At 33.5% G+C, this 17,381-nt stretch overlaps 1 protein-coding gene across 12 annotated transcripts in view; it reads right to left on the minus strand.

The window, feature by feature from the left end:
- FAF1 (Fas associated factor 1) overlaps positions 1 to 17,381 on the minus strand; it is a 463,179-nt gene that overhangs the window by 232,070 nt on the left and 213,728 nt on the right. For all 12 annotated transcript variants that reach the window (XR_009049289.1, XM_057710484.1, XM_057710451.1 and 9 more), the window contains one exon: positions 10,319 to 10,424. Coding sequence is in view for 11 of the 12 variants with exons in the window: in XM_057710484.1 (XP_057566467.1) it covers positions 10,319 to 10,424 (106 nt within the window). In the remaining variant the exon portion in view is untranslated. The remainder of the gene's footprint in view (positions 1 to 10,318; positions 10,425 to 17,381) is intronic.

A 17,381-nucleotide genomic window follows, 5' to 3' on the forward strand; every position in this document is an offset into this window, starting at 1 on the left:
ATAATGATTATTGGATCTCTTCTATATTTACTTCAGTAACTATCATAATGTGATAACAATACACCTACAAAAAATTATAACAAGTATTAAATTGATAAAATAGAAAAAAAAAGTCAGCAAGACAGAGGAGAAGAGGCTAAGAAAGTCAGTGTGTAAAATAAGATTTCAACTCATCAGAAATAAGCTGTAGCTTGACATACAGAATTTTAACTTTCCTAAGTACTTTTAAGAGTTTCCAACAGTGCCATCTTGGCTAGACATTCACTGTACTAACACTTAGAACAGGCTTATCTCTAAGAGAACAAAAAGAGAATTATGTAAATGGATACAGATTAATGCTCTGGAAATGTGACATATTCAAGAGGTACAGTAGGTATGTAAAAATTCTAGAGCTGCTTATCTTTAAAATCTACAAAACGGAAGGTTCAGTCGCTTATAATATGGTTTCTCTCTCTCTTTTTTAGCTACCTGCTTTTTTTTTTCTCCTAACTCCCTACTAACAAAGCAAGGAAAATTTTATCAGTATCATTAAATATTCTCCTCTTGGACAACTTGAAAGCAATTCAGATTATTTTAGTCAAATAGGAAGTCATAGTTCCTTGATCTTTAACAATGAAAGAGAAATTACATGTACAAAACAAGAGTCTTATTTAGAACATTTTCTTGTCTTCTCACTCCACTGTTTAATCTTGGACTTCGTGTGGCGTATAACTTATGCTGCCTTCCCAAAATAACAAATAAAGTTTGTACCTTCTCAGATAGAGGTTATTTAATCCTAAATATCCCCTCACAAATATAAGGAGATTTCCCTTTGTTTTGGCCAGAGAAAATATTCTCTTGGATGCCTACAGTCATTTCTGGTTATTCCTAGGGCTTAACTAGGAGGCTCCTCTCTCACCTTCTTCTGTTATTGGTCCAATCACATTTGTTTCTTCACTGTTTTTCTTTTTTTCCCCAAAGTCTCTAAATCAAACCCAACAAACATCTGGCTTTTATTCTTATGCCTTCAATTACTTCTAATTTGTGGGCATCTGACTTTCCTAGCATAAATTTCTAGCAAATTATTCTATAATTGATGTGTGGAATAGCTGTAGCTAAAAAGGAAAAGATTCCTTCCTTGTGTCCATCCACATGGATACCATACCTCTAGACAATGAAGACTAAAACTCCACTGGCATTTTAAAAATTCTATTTTGCACTCTATATGCAAATCTAATCTGTTTTCCACTGTCACTCATAGGACTTTCCCAGCATCGTTCTTTTCCAAAGTACCTTCTTCCCTCGTTTCCCTCATCATCTTCCATCTAGTGTCCATGTTCAGTATTATTTCTCCCCCTGCTCTCCCTCCACCCCCATGTATTAGCTGTAAAATAGATGTAAAGCTTGGTGTAAATCCAAAAATTTTATGATCAAAATACATACTTAGCAAATTGTTTGGCTAAATCTTTCATGTATGATGAAAGATTATTACCACAATTCATTAGCAAATTATAGACTTTGAAATGTAGGCAGACAAATATTTGGCCCTGTATCAATCAATTTGGACCAGCTGGGTAGAAATTCACACAATCCCAGGAAACCCAGGAAGTGAGGTGCTCTTTCATTTTTCATTCACTTGAAACATTAAAGAAAAATTATCATTCTATAAAAATGTCCACTTTTCAATGTTTTAGCAGAGCCATTTTAGACTGAGTTTTATTTTCAGTCAATTACTACTTTAGTGACCAATAAACTGATCATTTTTCCTGCAAGTGATTGCAGAAGAATAGTGCCTAATGCACAGATAGGCACCTTGATATCTGACCATTATATTCCAGTTTAAAAGCTAAATATTTAATAATGGTTCTATTGCCCTATAAAGCAGGCAGGAGGCTATTTCTACATACACTAAATCAGCCTGGAAACTAATTTTGCAGTTATTCATGATAAATAATATCATTAACATTCTTCCTCTGAGCCTCTCTCGCCTAGCGAGGTGACCCTGTACAAAGATTTTGATTGATCCTATGTCTGTCTGTTTTGGTTAAGCTATCAGGCTGTATATGGGGACAGCTGCACTTTAGGAGCAACTTAAAACAAATTTCATCTTAGTGGCATCTAATCCAGTCCTTGGTACAAGACACATGGAAAAGTCAGTGTCAAAATTAAACAATGCCGGCTTTGCAATGAGCAGATGCTTTTGCCTTGCAGCTGTAAAAACCTTTAAACAATCCAGTACTCTACTGTCTGGTCACGCAATGACCACAAAGCAAGGAATACATTTTGTCATTTATAGGAAATGTTTGCTATGAGCTTTTAAAGTCTTTTTTCTTAAAAAAAAAAAAAAAAGTTTAAGAAAATAATAGGAATACATTGAGGGTAATAATAAGGTAATAAATACAGCCCTACATTGAGCAATAAAAAAATTTTAAGCATATTTACCAAAATAAATATGTTTGAAAAACAATAACTACTTGACTAAATAGTATCAGGCCATACACAAGACATTAGACAAAAGAAAAATTACCGTACACAGATGTTTTAAGAGGTTATAGACAAATAATCTTTGGTATATATAGGGATAAATATGTAAATATTTTCTATATGCAGGCCTTATCTTACTATATACCTAGTCTAAGTCTAGCTTATGCTTATGAGCACTTTATATTCATTTACCTATCCATCCTTTGATGTACTTCCTTGTTTTTGTTTACATTTTTGCTGGGGGAGGGTGGGGTGAGGAGAAAAACAGGGAGGTTATGTAATTCTCATTTTATGGCTAGAGGATAGTTAAATGTTAAAACATTTCTCAGCTTAAGTAATGCAGTACTTATCAAGGTCTATAAAGAAACTGCAGCCTTTTCCAACCTTTACCCTATAGAAGAGAACCTGTCTCTGACATCCAGGCATTTAGGGGTTAATATTTTAGTACTGAAATAAACTCTTCTTCATGAGGAGAAACACTCCAACTACTGTGTGTGTGAAACCAAAGAACCAGCCCCACCTAAATAAATGACTACATGGTCATGATCAATCCACTTCTGCTAATTGAGGTTCTGGCTTTAAAGACAGCTTTTTATGGTACCTACAAGAAAGAGAATCTAGTAGTCTTACCTTTATTTTAAATAGTCTACTGCAAAAAATTTTTTTCAGTAAGTTTTTCCTAATCATTCAGATTTTTTCTTGAAATCCCTTTTCCCCCAAGGATATCAATTCATTAACACCTCATTGCTTATAAATTTCATTGGCTATTTTGTTAGTTGAAGGTCTCGGGATTTCCCTTATATTCCTCCCCATCCCACAACTAATATTTCAATGAACAAGTCCCAAAGTAATGACCACATTAATAGGAAATTAATTAAATTTAATTTAAATATCAAAGAAGGCATGTTATCCTATCCTCTTCATTAAAAGTCTTTGAGAAGTAAAATTTTAAATATTTTTGTGGTTGTCTTTGTATTTCTATATTTTATTTTCTAAAAAGTCATTAAAACCTATTAACATATAAAGCACATTGGTGCATTATGCCAAAAATATACATTCTAGATGTTCATTATTTGTAAAATGTTTACAATTGTCATTAAGTCATATAATACGATTGGTATGATTTTGCTGTATTCTCTGCTAATGGCTATAATTAAAATAAACTTGAATTACAGTGTCACCAATATGTGCCATCAAACAAAGGCAAACTATGAAACTATGGAACAAAAATATATCACAAGAGAATTATACTTGAAAGTGTAAAAACATACAATATAACTGACATGCATTCCTAGATGTGATCCCTTGTATTTTAACCCACATAGCTTAGAATAAGAATTAATCATTTTACAGTGTCAGTGTTCCAGATTACAACTGTATACAAACAGCTTTGAGGGTAAGAAATAACTATAAATTTGTACAAACTGGGTTTGCTGACACTTTCTTGTTATTTTTATAACTTTGGTTAACGATCAGATATATGCCAACAAGAAGTGTGCAAAAAGATTTTGTTTGCAAGTGCAACTGAACTTGTTATTAATTACACAATTCAAATTTACATTTAATGGACTTTAACACATTACATATTTTTGTGCGACCAAGTGAAGATTTGGAAAAATGGCTCAAATAAGTAGTTCTCTTTTAAGTGCATTTTATCCCTTTGGGTTCACTCAACAACAGCAATATATTTTTAAAGTATATATTTTACTCAAAAAATACATAAGTAAGTCACAAACCAAAAGCTAACAGATGTGTGACTTCTAATTAGTTATAATAATCTCTGCTTCAATGCCATTAGAATGAGCCTTTCTTTTCTTTTGAAAACTAAAAAAGCTTTCCTTTGAATTTTAAACTGTCAGGGTGCTTCAAAGTCAATGTACAAAATCTGCTTTGATTAAAATTTTAGACATCTACAGTGATAACTTTATGAAAGGAAAATATTAAATTATAATTATCCTAAACAGACACAGTCTTGTGAAACTAACCCTACATTCATGTTAAAACACAAAGAGTTGAATATAATGAATTTGATTCATCCCCGAACACAAAGCTTCACCACAGTAAACTCAGTCAACTGTTGCTCTTGCGCCTATATTCATGGTGCTTAAATAGCGCACTTTAAAACAAAAAAAACTCCAATTGGCTTTTCATATGTCCACCCTCCCCAAAAATAACGCACTTGAAAAACTCAAATGATATGAAAGGCTTCAAGGCCTCTTTTCTCCCTTTCATACCCCTTTTTTTTATTTCTGTTTGCAGTAATCTGCCTTTCTCTTTCTCTTTCTCATTGCTACAGAGCAAGCGAGGAGGCTCAGAGCTTTGAAAAGGGGACTCAATGTGTAATGGGTCCACTAGAATTAATTTACTTGCACCAAATCCATTGAGCACAGAGGGTTCCCCCCCCCCCACTCCTCAAATCATTTGGAGTCGAACGCAGCCCCCAGCCTTTGTAATTCTAGTAAAGCACTTAAAGTGCACAGTAGGTGTTCATGAGGACCATCTGGTCAAAAGCAAAACAAGCTGCTGATTTTGCCTTTGAATAGAATGAAGCAAGTGTGAATTAGTCTCTTCAATTAGCACTATTACAACCTGTCAAGTGCATATTGTAAAACAGGATTATTACAGTATTGGTCACCAGTGCAATTATTTACTCTCTGCCTTTTCCTGCATATAAAAATGTCTTATGTTTATTAGTTTCTGATAACGGAACATAATATCTCTTAACCCAAGCATTTTAAAACTACCAACACACAAATCAAAGATTATGAAATACAGTGGGCCAAGAAATTGTTAGGATACACATATCTTAAGTAACAAAGGTCTAAAGCATTAACAAAATTTGATTGTTTCTATTTTCTTGAAATGTAGGTGAAGAAATACTTACATGGGCTAAAAGAAATGTTCAATAGAGATTATTCTAAAATACTTTCAGAGAGAAAGACTTAGTTCCAAATGGCTGCATTGTAAATATTACTTAAATTTATTTCCTAAGGGGATAATTTATTAAGCATCAGAGAAAACCCCAATATTTATAAAATGATCATTACTGATTTGTTCATTTGAAGTGGTATAAATTCAACAGATCTCAGTTATAGAGTGCAGCTTGAAACATCATATACATGCAAAAGAAACTCATAATCTACTTTTCTGAAAGCTGAATAAAGGCTTGTATTCATTGCCCAGTTGCTTAAGAAATTATATCTTTTATTCTTGCTAAGATGTCATTTGTGACTTCAAATTTTTAAAAATCAACCTATGATACACACTAATTAAAATGGGTTCATTCTAATTGAGCTTATATGTGCCATTCATCTTGCAGTAAAAATAAACCACTTAAACTTTTAATTAAATAAGCACACAATTTAATTTACCCTATTGCATATGCACATTCTTATCTCCCTACTCTTCAGTTCTGTGCCAGCAGCACCCTACCCACTTCATGCCAGAAAACAAGCCAACCAAAAAATAAACAAACTATACGTAAAACATACAGAAAGGGCATGTTAGTTAAGAAGTTATAGTCAACCCACTACTAGAAAATTGCTCTTTAGTACAATCTGTAAAAGACTACATATTTGATTACTGTTAACCTCCAGCATTAAAGGAAAATAGTTCGAAATATGTATTAGTCAAACAACCTGAGTAAGCAGCAAGAGAAAAACAGACACAAAAAAACCCAACAGGAGTTTCAAATTTGCAGAATCAGAATTAGTTTCATTTCACAATTATTTAGCCAACATTATTTTTAAGGACTGGTATGATTTATTTAGTTCACTTCTTGTTGCTAATTCAAACTAGTGGTTTCCCACTTAATAATCGCTAGTATTAGTAGTGAAATGTTTTACTATTCCATGCAAGATATATTTTTATAGGTTGTCAATTTTTCCCTTAAATTACCATGAAGAACTAAATCAACATTAATAAGAACAGTGAGAATTCTAAGGTAAAGTGAAACTCAGAAAAGGATTTAAATAATTCCAATAGCTATTCATCGTGCTTCTCGCTGTAAGAGATAAGGAATACCCCTTGATTCCGTACCAAAAATAGTTACGGTTCTTTTTATCACTGTTATTCTGGGTCATGTGTGTATTCCTTAAATTTGTATGACACCTACAAAGAAAAGGGGATATTCTGTCTAATAGGAGATTTTGCAATAGTAAGATGGACAACAAAGAACTCGTTTCCAAGAAAAGTTGGCTTGATTTCAGGGACTTTATATCCTTTTCCACACCTGGGTTTAGGATTTGAAGTAGGCAAATCAATCTTTTTTTCCCCTTAATTTAACCAATCCCAAGTGCATTTGTAGCCATAGATCTTTAAACATCAGAATTACTAAAATCTACACAATTAACTGTTTAAAAATCTAAATTCTCAGTGTAGAAAATTCATTAAAATAAGGTAAGCTTGTTTAAACTTTCAAGGAAACTCACTAAAGTGTGTCAACTAGCTAATTAAGGATCCAAAAAGGTAGAAAGACAGATCATCACAAAGTTATTGTTACATTATTTGATAATTTTTATAAACTATTTTGTCATAATGGAAAAAGGGAAAGGATTTTTATTCTTATAACTACTTGCAGCCCTCCATTCTGACCTTTTTATACTATCATTGCCTTTTCCTCAAGTAGGAGGATAATGTAAGTGGAAGGATTTGTAAAGAGCTTAAAAAAAATAACCTCAATATCTAACTAGCTTAAATTAAAGTCTAGAGCACCCAAAGGACATAAGTCATGCATTGTGAGGTAAGAGACCACAGAGCCAGAATGAACAAACACTTGTACAACTATCAGTTTATCACCAACTTGCATGAACATATGGTCACTGAAAAGTCATTTAAAATTCAAACTGCAGTTAAGTTCTATTTTCTAAGTCAGTATTTTTAAAAATGTATTTTGTTCATTAAAAGTTTAAATTATAGTGTCTTTGTCAATCCTATTTCATTTAATAAAACTTTCCCTCTGGGGGGAAAATATTATAAGAGCTTTCTTTTAAAAATACATGGCTTTCAAAAATTAAAAATACCAGAAAATGGTATTTTTCCCCCATCTACAACAAAAATAATATACTACTACACTGGAAAATAAAAACACTTTTTTCTTTAAATTTCTTCCTTTCTCTCATACATTGGTTGGAATTCATTCTTGAATCTATTAAACAACACTGAAAAGAGATTTCTGAAACTGGTGACAAAAATTAATTTACAAGTTAGGATATATGGTATCATTAAGTTTCCACATCATAGCAAAAATTCTACCACTTATAAAATAACTGCAAAATCATTTCAAGATTATATTTTTATTGTGTTGCAACCTGACTTTCAATCATGTAACAACAAAAAAATGAATGTACTTAAGTGTCACTGTGGGTTGCATGGCTGCAGCATAAGAGCATCTTGTCCTCCTGAAACCCCTTCCAGGTATTTCACAAGTTGAAGGAGAAAAGTCTTAGGATTAGGCCTACGGAGTGTGACCCTAGGCCTAGAGAGCATAATCCACGTTCCTTTTCTAAACTGTACAAAATAAAAGAGCCTATGTGTACCTGTCTGCCCATAGAAAAGCAACAGCTATTAGAAACAACTGCATCTATTTTTTTCCTAGAAACTAGCATTTTAAATATTATTTTAAACCAACTTTTAAAAGATTAAAAGAAGGGAAAAAAAAAAGAAGAGACCAAACTCGTGTTGAGAAATACATAAGAATATCTGTCTGCAAAAATATTTTTGGGACATTTTTCATTTAGAAAATGGTATAAAAAGATTTACTGTTTTCAAGTCCTTGAAGCTTAAAATATATCTGATAATCTAAATAGCAGGCCACGGAGAACAGTTTCAGCCAACTGTGGCGCACAATGGCACATTTACAGAATTTTAAAGATTTCTTTTAATAATTGATGTAGTCATTTTGAATCATTCTGCATAGGATATCAGGTGTGAGCAGATTGCATTAACGCTGCTTAAACATTTCAACTTGTCAGTATGGCCAACTCGATTTCGGAAATATTTGCAGTATTTTCCCATCGAAACAGTAATAAAGGCAAAATAAATATATGCCACTACTTTATAATCACCGAACATTAATGAATATTTTATGTCTTTTTAAATCTCCCTGTTTAATTTAAAAGGGTGAAATTAAGTCTCCTCCCTGCAATATGCCAATTATCTGTAAATCAAACAATAACTTGGCCATTATGCTCCTTTTTGTTAATATAAGAGAAGCTAATTTGAAAACACTGAATGGCATTTTTAGGCTATCAGTTTAATAGTCCTCTCTGCCCTCTTGTGGAAGAAAGTTGAAACACACTCAAACTATAGAAACGAGATGTTAAAACAAAAATACAAAAAAACAAAAAAACAAAAAAAGGTAAAATTTTGGCTATAAATATTTCAATCAGAAAAAAAAAATAAGGCAGTCTAATTTACCCTTCATGTGTTATACTAGCCTTTGACTTAAAAAAGTAAATCAACAACAGAATGAAATTTACCTCTTATTATCTTTGCTTTTCTTGATTAAACTGTGGTTATTTATTTTGAAACTAAATTTCTTATTTAACTTTCTTCAAAAATAATTTAAATTTCATAATCATGAGGTTCCCAGAATAACTCTGTGATACAGCCATAGTTAAACATTATTTTTAATGTAAAAACGAAAATGATTCTTCAAGGAATTAAAAATTTAAATTTAGAGAACAGAACATCCATTATAGAGATTAAAAATGAAATGGCAATTAATATATTTAAAATCCTGGGGAAAAAAATCAAATAACTTAAACCTATGATTCAAATTAGAGGCCGAGAGAAGTTTTAAAGATCTTAGTTACTAGTCAACAAACTGTTCAAGTGATAAACAGAGAAAATAAACTTCAAGTAATGAGGTATTTATGCCAAATTCAGAAGCTGAAATTTATTAATAAAACATGAAAAAAGAAAAACCATTAACAGTCCAGCCATTACTGAAACAATTCATATACTTCTGAAAAATAATTAGGGTGAAAACAACTTGTTCTTTCAATATGACGTTAGTAATTAGTTGAAGCAATGTAGTCCAAGAAAAAATTTATGAAATAATCTGAGATTAAACATGATTAATTTTCTTTATAAAAACATGAGTAGACAAATGATTGCTGTCTTCATAACTTACAAAGGTAATGTGACATAATCATCATTTCACTGTTTCTAAACATAAGTCTTGTCTTAGCCTTACATTCCCCCCTCAAGGAGATAAATTACTAGCTTTTAGGTGGGTGGGGCCACAGATAAGAAGTTACCTCTTTTCTCTTGGGGGAGGTTCTTTTTTGAAACAGTGGCCCTGGTTGGCCACATTGATGAAAATATTGACACTATAAATAGATTCTTCTTAGATACTCTAAGCTAAATGACTGGGTCCCCTACAGCATCTCACCAATACTGCCCACGGCTGGAATTCAGTTGCCTAAGAAAAGCCTCCTCAATTCCTTTTGGAAATAGGCAGGATACACATTATAAATAATATATTTGAAAGCAACCTTTCAAATAAAACATAAGAATGTTTGAAAATGCATGCTGTCAATAATCTCCAAATTAATATTCTGAATAATTACTATAAAACTGTGAAATATATAACAATAAGTTATTTTTAAGCAGGGTTTTAAAAGTTGACTTTTAAGCATTATCAAGAGCTTTCATTTACAACATTCATCTTTCTAGGTCAAGTCATTTAATATATCTACAGTAATCATTGATGCTCCAGTTAATTAAAATTAAGAACCCAATAATGAAACATAAAGAGAATTTCCAACCAGAACACGTAAGTCCTCTTTAACAGGGTCAACATTAGCTATAATGAGCTACCTTTATTCCTTAGCTGTGAGACATAACTCACCTCTTGAATGGTACTGCTTCCTGAGAAGTTCAGGTTGTACTCCCGCTGGACTTCTCGGTGGGTGATGATCAGCATGAAGTTTTGATTTAATGACTCCTGCAGGGCACTGAAAGGGTTGAAAGAAAAACAAGGAACTCTGAGATGAACAAGTTCTAGCTTGCTTTACAGTTAGTTGCAAAAACCCCAGGAGTACCATAACCTCCACACAGGCATGTCCAGGCCCAATGTTATCATCTTTTCAGCTCCTAAAGGCAAGAGAGCATGCTGAGAACAACCAAGGGGAGCTAACCTGTTAACTCCTTCTCTACCAAGGTGTTTTTAAACTTCAATTATAAATACTTTGCATACAAGTCATGTGCTATTGTCTGCATATGTATTTTCTCCAAGAGAAGCAAATTTGTCAATTATATTAAATTCTAAATATGCTGCTAAAATGTATACTCAAAGACTCTGATTCAATTCCAAGTGAAACAGCAGTTCTGGAAGAACAGAAATTTGAAACTATTGTTTATACTCATAAGTGTCATATAGGAATAGAAATGCAGTTTCAGTAAAAATTGAGAAAGTATTGAAATCCACAGAACTTTAATTGCTATACCAATATTCCTTCAAAATAACTGTGCTTTCACTTAGGGCTCAGAAATATCCAGAATTCAGAAACTGGAGAATTCAGAGCAATATTAAACTCTGCCAAAGTTTCAAAATATAAGAAATGTGTCAGAACCTTGAAGAATAAATGAATTTAGCCACATAAATTAAGAAACATAAGCCATGGTTGTATTTGTTTATGACAATACTAAAAAGCACCATTGGCAATGAAAGTAAAAATCTGTCACCATTATGTATGAATAATCTGTATTGCTAGTCTCAAGTGTAATTATGCCACGCTTATGGAAGCAAAAAATATATGGTTCTGGCCTTCATCATTCCTCCTTTGCCAATATGCAACTATGTGATAAATATACATGCAACATAAGATTAGAATTAGGCAGTTAATCTGTGTCCCAGTGTCTCCCATAGAGTTTACAGGTTAATTACAGATTCGAAATACCTAGGAAATATACAGCATGAAATAATACTGATCAAAATCAAAGGAAATAATACTCTGCTAAAATAGTTTCTTTAGGCAGGGACCTTTGTCTTTGTATCCTTACCACTTAAGCACAATGCCTGACACAATGCAGATAAATATTTAATAATGAATAAATTGTAAATTTTCAGAAGGCAAGAGTCTTACTCATCTTTGTATTTTACACAGCAATGTTGCCTTCTGGAAAACTACCATGGGAATTAAGATTTTGATTTTGATTCACTTATTTATCCATATTAACTGAATGCCTCGCAATATTCCAGATGCTAAGGAAACCAACCCAAATAATATACAGTTCCTGTCCATGAAAAACCTTCACAATCTAATGAGGGTAGACAGATACATAAATAGCCATAGTATAATGTAATAGGTACAACTGAGAAATTGAAAAAAACACAACGAAAACTGAGAAGGAAGTGCTTAACTTTGCCTCAGTGAGAGGGGGAAAGGGTTAAGGGAAAGCTTCAGAAGAGAAGAAAAATACAAACTGAAATATAAAGGATAAGTAGGACCTTAGAGTTTATTAATTGGAAAGGACTAAATTTTTGTTTTATTTGGGGAAGAGAGAGATGCGTGGCATTTTTTAGACAAGGAAATAATAAATGGAAGAACACAGCATGTTGATTCACTCAGTTAACATATTTATTGAGCACCTACCTATATTTATGACACCGTTCTAGTTGCTAGGGATACAATTATGAACAAAAAAAAACATGGTCCCTGCTTTCATGAAACTTATATTCTAGTAAAGGAAACAATATGCAAGTAAATGAATAAGTAACCTTAGAGAATGTTAAGTGTTGTGAAGAAAATTAACAGGATTATGAAAGGTGGCAGAGAGGTGGGGGAAAGGGAATCATTTTCAACATAATAGCTGGGGAAGACATCTCTGAGGAAGTGACATTTAAGTTGAGTCTGGTATGAGAAAGAGATAGCAGGAGTCTGATCATGTAGTTCCTTGTAGACCACAATAAAGAACTTGGTATTTATAGTAATTGAAAAGGAAAGCCATTGGAGGGTCTTACATTGGGATATGGTTAAGATCTGACTTACACTTACATTTATACAACATTATTCTGGTTGCTCTGGCTACAGTGTGGAAAGAGTCAAGGCAGGGCTAGTCCCAGCAAGAAGTGATGGTGGCTTACGCTAAGTAGGGTAGGAGAGGCAGAGACAGTGAAGAGTTGTCAGGTTCAGATGTATTTCAGAGGTAGAAGCCAGACAACTTACTGATGGAATGTGAGAGAAAAACATAACTCCAAGGTTGTCTGAGCAAATGGAAAGAAGGAATTGCATTTAACAAGGAAAACTGGGTTAAGAACAGGTTAGGTAGAAAAATTGAGAGTGAAGTTTTGTATATATCAAAGTTTGCCTATTAAAGATCCAAAAAGAGATAACATGTACAGTTGTGTATAAGAGTTGAGGGTCAAGTACGAGAGCTTGGAGCAGGAGAGTCGACAGCACATACAATAGCTGCCCCCCTCCCCACCGCATCTTCTGTTTCCGTTTCTGCAATGTCAGTTACCTGCAGTTAACCAAGGTCTGAAAATATTAAATGGAAAATTCCAAAAATAAACAATTTATAAGTTTTAAATTGCATGCTGTTCTGAGTAGAGTCATGAAATCTCACACCCTTTTGTTCTATCCCACCTGGGCCATGAATCATCCCTATGTCCAAAATATCCTGCCCCTTAGTCACTTAGCAGTTACCTTGGTTATCAGATTGATTATCATAGTATTTGCATTCAAGCAACCCTTATTTTACTTAATAATAGCCCCAAAGCACAAGACTAGTGATGCTGGCAATTTGGATATGCCAAAGAGAAGTCATAAAGTGCTTCTTTTAAGTGAAAAAGGGAAAGTTAAAAAAACTGTATGCTGAGGTTGCTAAGATCAACGGTAAGAATGAATCTTCTATCTATGAAATAGTGAAGAAGGAAAAAGAAATCTGTGCTAGTTTTGCTGTCTCACCTCTATATGCAAAAGTTATGGCCACAGTGCGTGATAAGTGCTTAAGATAATGGAAAAGGCATCATATTTGCATAATAAGATATTTTGAAAGTGTGCATTCATATAACTTTTACTACAGTATATTGTTATAATTTTTCTATTACTAGCTATTATTGCTTATCTCTTACTGTGCCTAACTTATAAATTAAACTTTATCACAGGTATGTATGTACAGGCATACCCCATCATATTGCACTTTGCTTTATTTCGCTTCAGAGACAGTATGTTTTTTACAAATTGAAAGTCTGTGGCAACCCTGCACTGAGCAACACTATTGGCACTATTTTTCTGACAGCATTATTTTTTAATTAAGGTATGTACGTTTTTAGACATAACACTATTGCACACTTAATAGGCTACAGTATAGTATAAACTTAAGTTTACATGCACTGGGAAACCAAAAAATGCATGTGACTCGCTTTATTACAATATATGCTTTATCTCAGTGGTCTGGAATTGAATCCACAATATAACTGGGGTGTACGTCTGTATATGGAAAAACATAGTATATGTAGAATTTGGTACTCTCTGTGGTTTCAGGCATCCACTGGGGGTCTTGAAATGTATCCCCCATGGATAGGGGGACTACTATAGACAGTATTTAGATTTTGTAACCAAAAGAAATCACCTAGGGAAACAGGTTAGAGAAAAGGAGAAAGACCAAGATGGAGCCCAAGGGCATTCCAATAATTTGAAGAGGAATCAATGAAAAGGAGACAGATAAACAGTCAGTGAGATAACAGAAAAACAGAAAAACCAAGGTAGCCAAAAGAAGTAACTGTTTCAATTAGGAGGGCATGAACAATTATGCCAAATGATACTTGAGTTTTAAGTGGAGTGAGGCCAGAAAAATGATCACGTTCAGGAAATTGTGCAAAGCTCAGGGTATATGAGAGGAGTATGGTGAGGCTCAAAGGGTAGTCTGGGTCAATATTCAGTATATGTATGTATGTCAAATGAATTTGGAGTTGGAAGTGGCAAGTAAAGGAAAGCCTACTTGGGATTTCAAGGCTTTGCATAAATAGACCTACTTCACAACTATTCTCTAGAATTTCGCTTTTGTTCTAGAGCTTGACTGACTTCTCCTCATGTCAAAAACTTTACATCATACTCACTTCAATCTCTAATAATATTTTCATCCTTCTTTGCATCCCTCTCCTCCAAAATACTGCACAGCTTTCAGACTACCTCATGGCCCACTAGTATTATTACAGACTGCCGCTTCTCTGAATTCATATATCATATACCTTGTATAATATTTATTTATAGTGTGTATTAATGGTTTGCTTTGTTTCACCTGTGGAAGTCCTGAACTCAAAGTCTTGAATTCCACAAGTCTTTTCAATATCTTGGAAAGCTATAGTCCACAACCAGCATATTGACACCGTTAGTGTCAAGATACAAAACCTACATCACTACAATGATCTTTAATGTTGTCCTTTTATAGCCACACCCATTTCTGTCCTACACCCACCCTTTCCTCAGTCTCCAGAACCACTAATATCTACTCCATGTCTATAATTTTGCCATTTCTAGAATGTTACAGGAATGAGTCATATGTAACATATTATGACTGGCTTTTCTCACTTAGTATAATTCTCTGGAGATTCATTCAGGTTGTATGAATCAATAATTCATTCTTTTCTATTGCTGAGCAGTATTCCATGGTATGGATGTGCCACAGTTTAACAGGTCACCCATGAAGGACATCTGTATTGTTTCCAGTTTGGAGCTACTATGAATAAAGCTGTTATAAATACTCAAAACAAACAAACAAACAAACAAAAAAGACTACAAGCCTTTTGAGGGTAAGAATCTTTATTATTCATCTGTATTTCCCTAAACAACTAGCATACTAAAAGGTGATTCAATGCAATCCTATAAACATTTAAGGAATAGTTCTGCATATCCAGAACTCCATGTAAAGAACTACTAATTCTCATTTTTTAAGTCTATCTGTGAAATGCCATTCTATTCACAAAATTGTTTTTCAGAAAGGTTAAGTAATTTCCCAAGGTAATGCAGCTATAAAAAGATGGAACCCAGTTTCTAAACTATATATGATTCTATGTTCCTTACACATCAGCATCCTATCTCCCAAATGGCTAGGTTGCTTAAGGGAAACGAAGATGAATAAGACCCCTGCCTGCTAGTTCACAATTCATTCATTCTTTTCATAATTATTTGATTCTCATTTGTAATAACACAGGAATCAAAGACATAATGACTGACCTCAAGACAGACTATTCTGAGAGTTAAAACAGGTGTGAAGATTGTAGAGAAGAAAAGGAGTACTTTGAAGTACTATGAAGAAGAATGGACAGTAATTTAACAAGTAGATAATGGAGGTGATTTCAGACACAGACTAGTTTGAGCAGAGACAAAGATTGGAGAATACAAGGAAGGGTGTAGAAATCAACGAGGACGAAGTATAAGGGGATGTAAAGAAGGGTTTCTGAAAGAGGCAACCTGAAAAACGTTAAAGACCAACATTATGGAGGCTTCAAATGCTGGGCTAAGGAGCTCAGAATTCCAGAATTCTTGATTATTATACAGATAGATCCTCCTTTATCTTTACATATGAATCTACACAAATGTTTAATACCTTTAGTGCTTGCTTTTATGCAATTCCTTAGATATGTTTCTTGATCTTGACTGGCAGACTTGTGCAATAACTTTGTAAAAAGGTTTGCCAGGACCAGCACTGACTGCCAGACTATGTTAGAAGAACATCAAATTAGTCTAGCTCTACAATTTTCCAGTAGTCCTGGGGAAGGGTAAGTTTGGCAAGAAGAAAATATTTATGGCTTTAAACTGGTTGGGAGTCACAGCGCCAGATTTCAACTCCTGCTCCACTACCTGCTAGTTGTTTGACCTCTGTACCCTACCCCTACAATAATTCTTTCAATACTATTTATTGTATGCTTACCATATACAGGACCTTATTTTAGGCACTTAAATACTCTGTAAATTCTCAGTTTCTTCTTCAGAAAAAAAACTTTTACTTGATAAAACTATGAATATTAAATTTTGGAAAGCCAAGTGGGAATTTTTATTACATATAGGTTTTAAGGTGGTCTATTATTAAAAATAGAGTACTTTTGAGGGGTACCCATACTTTAAAATCTTACAGTGACAGTGAAACATTAAGCAAGTGTCTATGGTGCTTTTGTGGCAGTTATTTTTCATGTTTTAGTTTCATTTCTCTGAGGAGTTGATAGAGGGTAAAGCCTTTTTTTTATTTTTATTTTTATTTTACATTGGAGTATAGTTGATTAGCAATGTTGCATTAGTTTCAGGTGTACAACAAAGTGATTCAGTTATACATATACATGTATCTATTCTTTTCCAAATTTTCCAGTTTAGGTTGTTACAGTAGGTCCTTATTGGTTATCCATTTTAAATATACCAGTGTGTACATGTCAATCCCAAACTCTCATCTATCCCCCACCCAACCCTCCTCACCTGGTAACCAAAAGTTTTTTCTCTAAATCTATGAGTCTGTTTCTGTTTTGTAAGTAACTTCATTTGTATCATTTTTTTTTAAGATTCTGCATATATATCATATGATATCTGTCCTTCTCTGCCTGACTTACTTTACTTAGTATCATAATCTCCAGGTAAAACCGTTTCTGATGCATGGAACATAACTGTATATTATGCCTAATGTTATCCAAGTTCACAGGGTTCTTTTTAACACAGATCTTGTTTGGGGTTGACATACCACATTCATGTTCCTTGTGATAATGGTTTTTATTATCTGCAACCTCAGACACCAGCCTGATTCATTCACTTAGCCATTAATACTAAAGGCTAGCCTTTAATGAGTGCTAGTATGCATCAGGCATTAAGGGCTTTGTGTCAACTTTATTTGTTTATTATTATCATTTTCTTTTTACAGATGAGGAAACTGATACGAAGTTACTTGCTTAGTATCACACACAAAATAAGTAGTAGTGACTC

The sequence above is a fragment of the Hippopotamus amphibius genome, chromosome 1 (assembly GCF_030028045.1).
Source record: "Hippopotamus amphibius kiboko isolate mHipAmp2 chromosome 1, mHipAmp2.hap2, whole genome shotgun sequence".
Lineage (NCBI taxonomy): Eukaryota > Metazoa > Chordata > Mammalia > Artiodactyla > Hippopotamidae > Hippopotamus > Hippopotamus amphibius.